This window comes from Ranitomeya imitator, chromosome 4, assembly GCF_032444005.1.
Source record: "Ranitomeya imitator isolate aRanImi1 chromosome 4, aRanImi1.pri, whole genome shotgun sequence".
In the NCBI taxonomy this organism is placed as follows: Eukaryota; Metazoa; Chordata; class Amphibia; order Anura; family Dendrobatidae; genus Ranitomeya; species Ranitomeya imitator.
In genome coordinates, this window is record NC_091285.1 from 401,122,687 (window position 1) to 401,129,158 (window position 6,472).

Below are 6,472 nucleotides of genomic sequence, written 5' to 3' on the forward strand. Positions count from 1 at the left end.
TATATTTTCATGAACAAACAGTATGTTAAACAATGCAGAGATTTACAATACAAAGAAAATACGGAAGACATACTTACATCATTATTTAATGATGAGATGATGAACTGCACTGCAACGAGCTTGTGTTAACTGTAGAAAACTGTAGAAAACTTGCTGTTGTTACAACAGTGTTGTAGATCAAGATATGTTAGTTTTTTTAACCGGCATCCCTTTAACTTGGTAAATAACAGTACATTAACCATTTCAATAACATGAGAATCTTCAATGAGAGTAATCTAGCCTGTTTTGGGCCCGAACAAGTTCACTGAAGTTAGGTTCAATATCTGAGGTGGATATGCGAAGAACAGCACACAAGTGATCATCACTGAGAGAGGATCTGTATCTGGATTTGTTGAACTTCATCAGTGAGAATGTTTGTTCACATACGTAGGTAGATCCAAAGAGAACTAACATCCTCTGAGCATGCCTCCTTATGTGTGGAAAGTTTTCCTCTTTGAGAGAAGAATAAAACTCCAGCAGTGATACGGATTTAAAAAGCTCTTTCAGTAGATTGTCAGACTGCAGATCAATGAGTTCTAACTGGATATCACTGGGGGCATTATCCACACAGCATGTAAAAGGAGAAGAAACCATGTGCATTTCACTCTCCACTGCTTTAACCCCTTTCTGCCATTAGACGTACTATTGCGTCCATGTGGGGTGGGCTTTACTTCCCAAGGACGCAATAGTACGTCATATGCGATCGGCAGCGCTCACGGGGGGAGCGCCGCCGATCGCGGCCGGGTGTCAGCTGTTTATCGCAGCTGACATCCGGCACTATGTGCCAGGAGCGGTCACGGACCGCCCCCGGCACATTAACCCCCGGCACACCGCGATCAAAGATGATCGCGATGTGCCGGCGGTACAGGGAAGCACCGCGCAGGGAGGGGGCTCCCTGCGGGCTTCCCTGAGCCCCCCGCAGCAACGCGATGTGATCGCGTTGCTGCGAGGGTCTCACCTCCCTCCCTGCTCCCTCCAGCCCCGGATCCAAGATGGCCGCGGATCCGGGTCCTGCAGGGAGGGAGGTGGCTTCACAGAGCCTGCTCAGAGCAGGCACTGTGAAGCAGCCTGCACTCCTATCAGATCAGTGATCTGACAGAGTGCTGTGCAAACTGTCAGATCACTGATCTGTGATGTCCCCCCCTGGGACAAAGTAAAAAAGTAAAAAAAAAAAATTTCAAATGTGTAAAAAAAATAAAAAAAAATATTCCAAAATAATGAAAAAAAAAAAAAATATTATTCCCATAAATACATTTCTTTATCTAAATAATAAAAAAAAAAACAATAAAAGTACACATATTTAGTATCGCCGCGTCCGTAACGGCCCGACCTATAAAACTGGCCCACTAGTTAACCCCTTCAGTAAACACCGTAAGAAAAAAAAAAAAAAGAGGCAAAAAACAACGCTTTATTATCATACCGCCGAACAAAAAGTGGAATAACACGCGATCAAAAAGACAGATATAACTAACCATGGTACCGCTGAAAGCGTCATCTTGTCCCGCAAAAAACGAGCCGCCATACAGCATCATTAGCAAAAAAATAAAAAAGTTATAGTCCTGAGAATAAAGTGATGCAAAAATAATTATTTTTTCTATAAAATAGTTTTTATCGTATAAAAGCGCCAAAACATAAAAAAATGATATAAATGAGGTATCGCTGTAATCGTACTGACCCGAAGAATAAAACTGCTTCATCAATTTTACCAAACGCGGAACGCCTCCCCCAAAAGAAATTCATGAATAGCTGGTTTTTGGTCATTCTGCCTCACAAAAATCGGAATAAAAAGCGATCAAAAAATGGCACGTGCCCGAAAATGTTACCAATAAAAACATCAACTCGTCCCGCAAAAAACAAGACCTCACATGACTCTGTGGACCAAAATATAAAAAATTATAGCTCTCAAAATGTGGTAACGCAAAAAATATTTTTTGCAATAAAAAGCGTCTTTCAGTGTGTGACGGCTGCCAATCATAAAAATCCGCTAAAAAACCCGCTATAAAAGTAAATCAAACCCCCCTTCATCACCCCCTTAGTTAGGGAAAAATTTAAAAAATGTATTTATTTCCATTTTCCCATTAGGGCTAGGGTTAGAGTTAGGGCTAGGGTTAGGGCTAGGGCTAGGGCTAGGGTTAGGGCTAGGGTTAGGGTTAGGTTTAGGGCTAGGGTTAGGGTTAGGGCTAGGGTTAGGGCTAGGGCTACAGTTTGGGTTGGGGCTAAAGTTACAGTTAGGGTTTAGATTACATTTACGGTTGGGAATAGGGTTGGGATTAGGGTTAGGGGTGTGTCAGGGTTAGAGGTGTGGTTAGGGTTACTGTTGGGATTAGGGTTAGGGATGTGTTTGGATTAGGGTTTCAGTTATAATTGGGTGGTTTCCACTGTTTAGGCACATCAGTGGCTCTCCAAACGCGACATGGCGTCCGATCTCAATTCCAGCCAATTCTGCGTTGAAAAAGTAAAACAGTGCTTCTTCCCTTCCGAGCTCTCCCGTGTGCCCAAACAGGGGTTTACCCCAACATATGGGGTATCAGCGTACTCAGGACAAATTGGACAACAACTTTTGGGGTCGAATTTCTCCTCTTACCCTCGGGAAAATACAAAACTGGGGGCTAAAAAATAATTTTGGGGGGAAAGATTTTTTTTTTTAATTTTCACGGCTCTGCGTTACAAACTGTAGTGAAACACTTGGGGGTTCAAAGCTATCACAACACATCTAGATGAGTTCCTTAGGGGGTCTAGTTTCCAAAATGGTGTCACTTGTGGGAGGTTTCTACTGTTTAGGTACATTAGGGGCTCTGCAAATGCAATGTGACACCTGCAGACCATTCCATCTAAGTCCTCATTCCAAATGGAGCTCCTTCCCTTCCTAGCCCTCCCATGCGCCCAAACAGTGGTTCCCCCCCACATATGGGGTATCAGCGCACTCAGGACAAATTGGACAACAAATTGTGGGGTCGAATTTCTCCTGTTACCCTCGGGAAAATACAAAACTGGGGGCTAAAAAATAATTTTTGTGGGAAAAAATTTTTGTTTTATTTTTACGGCTCTCCATTATAAACTTCTGTGAAGCCCTTGGTGGGTCAAAGCGCTCAGCACACATCTAGATAAGTTCCTAAGGGGGTCTACTTTCCAAAATGGTGTCACTTGTGGGGGGTTTCAATGTTTAGGCACATCAGTGGCTCTTCAAACGCAACATGGCGTCCCATCTCAATTCCTGTCAATTTTGCTTTGAAAAGTCAAACGGCGCTCCTTCCCTTCCGAGCTCTCCCATCCACCCAAACAGTGGTTTACCCCCACATATGGGGTATCAGCGTACTCAGGACAAATTGTACAACAACTTTTGGGGTCCAATTTCTTCTCTTACCCTTGGGAAAATAAAAAATTGGGGGCAAAAAGATAATTTTTGTGAAAAAATATGATTTTTTATTTTTACGGTTCTACATTATAAACTTCTGTGAAGCACTTGGTGGGTCAAAGTGCTCACCACACCTCTAGATAAGTTCCTTAGGGGGTCTACTTTCCAAAATGGTGTCACTTGTGGGGGGTTTCAATGTTTAGGCACATCAGTGGCTCTTCAAACGCAACATGAGGTCCCATCTCAATTCCTGTCAATTTTGCATTGAAAAGTCAAATATGGGCTATCAGCGTACTCAGGACAAATTGTACAACAATGTTTGGGGTCCATTTTCTCCTGTTACCCTTGGTAAAATAAAACAAATTGGAGCTGAATTAAATTTTTTGTGAAAAAAAGTTAAATGTTCATTTTTATTTAAACATTCAAAAAATTCCTGTGAAGCATCAGAAGGGTTAATAAACTTCTTGAATATGGTTTTGAGCACCTTGAGGGGTGTAGTTTTTAGAATGGTGTCACACTTGGGTATTTTCTATCATATAGACCCCTCAAAATGACTTCAAATGAGATGTGGTCCCTAAAATAAAATGGTGTTGTAGAAATGAGAAATTGCTGGTCAACTTTTAACCCTTATAACTCCCTAACAAAAAAAAATTTTGTTTCCAAAATTGTTCTGATGTAAAGTAGACATGTGGGAAATGTTATTTATTAAGTATTTTGTGTGACATATCTCTGTGATTTAATTGCATAAAAATTCAAAGTTGGAAAATTGCGAAATTTTCATAATTTTCGCCAAATTTCCGTTTTTTTCACAAATAAACGCAGGTACTATCAAATAATTTTTACCATTGTCATGAAGTACAATATGTCACGAGAAAACAATGTCAGAATCACCAGGATCCATTGAAGCGTTCCAGAGTTATAACCTCATAAAGGGACAGTGGTCAGAATTGTAAAAATTGGCCCGGTCATTAACGTGCAAACCACCCTTGGGGGTAAAGGGGTTAAAGTCTTCAAATCTTCTGGAAAATTCATCATGTAAAGCCGCAAACATGGATGAATACTTGTCGAGGTGATCAGCTGATGGTGTGACTTCTTTCAGTGTTGGCATGTGAGTGAGAATATTGATCTTCAATTGGCTAGAAAGAAACTTCAATTTTCTCATGAAAGCTGTCACCAAGGAGAACATTTCATGTGCAAAGAGGCCTTTGCCTTGCAGCTTGGTATTCAGCTCATTCATTAGTGTAGTCACATCAATGGCAAAGGCCAGATCTGCTATCCAGTGCTTATCTGAGAATTCAGGGATGTCTTTGCCTTTCATTTGACAAAATGTCTGAATCTCAGCTCTCAGGTCCCATACTCTTTTGAGCACCTTCCCAAGGCTGAGCCACCTCACAGCTGTGTGGTAGCCTATGTCACTATGTTCACTTTCTTGTTCCTCCAACAGTGAAACAAATTGTCTGTGATTCAGTGCTCTTGCCCTGATGAAATTAACTGTCTTAGTTACAACATCAACAACATGGCTGATTTGTAGCACCGACTTGCACAGCACTTCTTGATGTATAATGCAATGCAAAAATATCAATTTCTGTTCTGGGTTTATTTCATTCACTTTATCTTGCATCCGCTTCAAAAGTCCAACATTTTTCCCTGTCATATTTGGACATCCATCGGTTATAACACTTACTAATGTGTTCCATTTTAAGCCCAGTTTGTCCACGGATGCATTTACTTCGGTGAACAAATCACTCCTTTTCGTGGTACCTTTCAATGATCGCAAAGCTACCAGCTCTTCAGTCATCTCAAAGTTATTTGTTATTCCGCGTACAAAGATAAGTAACTGGGCAGTATCACGGACATCACAGCTCTCGTCCAGAGCCAGGGAAAAAAAAATAAAATGATCAACTTTGTTTTTAAGCTGCAACTCCAAATTCCCCGCAATGTCTTCTACCCGTCTTGTTACGGTTCGCCTGGAGAGGGACACATGTGAAAATGCTTCTTTTTTCTCAGGACAAATTATTGCTACAGAGTCCACCAAACATTCTTTCACAAACTCCCCATCAGAGAATGGCTTACTGTTTCTAGCAATTTTGTGGGATATTACAAAGCTTGTCCTGATGGCTGCATCCCTGGATGCGTGGAGCTTTGTAAAAAATCTTTTCTGCGTTTGCAGTTTTGATAGCAAATCTTCAGATGCCCGTGCCCGCTCTGCCTCTGTCAAGTTCTTGTATTTCTGTGCATGTTTTGTTTCGTAATGGCGATTTAAATTATAATCTTTAAACACAGCTATTTGCTCTCCACAAACTAAGCACACAGCTTTGCCTTTGGTTTCAGTAAATAAATATTTAGAAGTCCATTCCTTGTTAAAAACTCTGCATTCTCCATCAATCTTTCTTTTTTTAGCAGACATATGTAAGGGCTAATTCTTCTGATGGGAGTCACGATTCTCTGCAGAAGGAGAAAATGCAGTTTTATACAATAAATATTGCAAGGTTTCTTTTCTTCATGAGTACTATTAATTTATGGCGGGCGGGTTACATGATACATATGATGGGCATTCATTTTGGTGCCCCCATAATGTCCAGATCTCATTTGTGCCCCCATAATGTCCAGATTTCATTCATTAGTGCCCCCATAATGTCCAGATTTCATTCATTAGTGCCCCCATAATGTCCAGATTTCATTAGTGCCCCCATAATGTCCAGATTTCATTTGTGCCCCCATAATATCCAGATTTCATTAATTAGTGGCCCCATAATGTCCAGATTTCATTAGTGCCCCCATAATGTCCAGATTTCATTCATTAGTGCTCCCATAATGTCCAGATTTCATTAGTGCCCCCATAATGTCCAGATTTCATTTGTGCCCCCATAATGTCCAGATTTCATTCATTAGTGCCCCCATAATGTCCAGATTTCATTAGTGCCCCCATAATGTCCAGATTTCATTAGTGCAGATAATAACCCAGTGCACAAGTACTGAGGAGCAGATAATAACCCAGTGCACAAGTACTGAGCAGATAATAACCCAGTGCACAAGTACTGAGGAGCAGATAATAACCCAGAGCACAAGTACTGAGGA

General features: G+C 41.1%; 1 protein-coding gene across 1 annotated transcript; it reads right to left on the reverse strand.

Moving 5' to 3' along the window:
- Positions 1-261: 261 nt before the first annotated feature.
- Positions 262-5,801, reverse strand: LOC138674528 (general transcription factor II-I repeat domain-containing protein 2B-like). Its single transcript, XM_069762353.1, has 2 exons — positions 4,368-5,801; positions 262-666 (listed from the first exon to the last, which is right to left on the reverse strand). The coding sequence occupies exons 1-2, from the start codon at positions 5,799-5,801 to the stop codon at positions 262-264; spliced, it is 1,839 nt and encodes a 612-aa protein (XP_069618454.1).
- Positions 5,802-6,472: the final 671 nt, after the last annotated feature.

Coding starts and splice junctions, on each gene's coding strand:
- LOC138674528 (XM_069762353.1), bottom strand. CDS start 5,801: ATGTCTGCTAAAAAAAGAAAGATTGATGGAGAATGCAGAGTTTTTAAC. Junction 667..4,367: donor CCCCCAAGGGTGGTTTGCAC/GTTAATGACCGG, acceptor GTCTAATGGCAG/AAAGGGGTTAAAGCAGTGGA.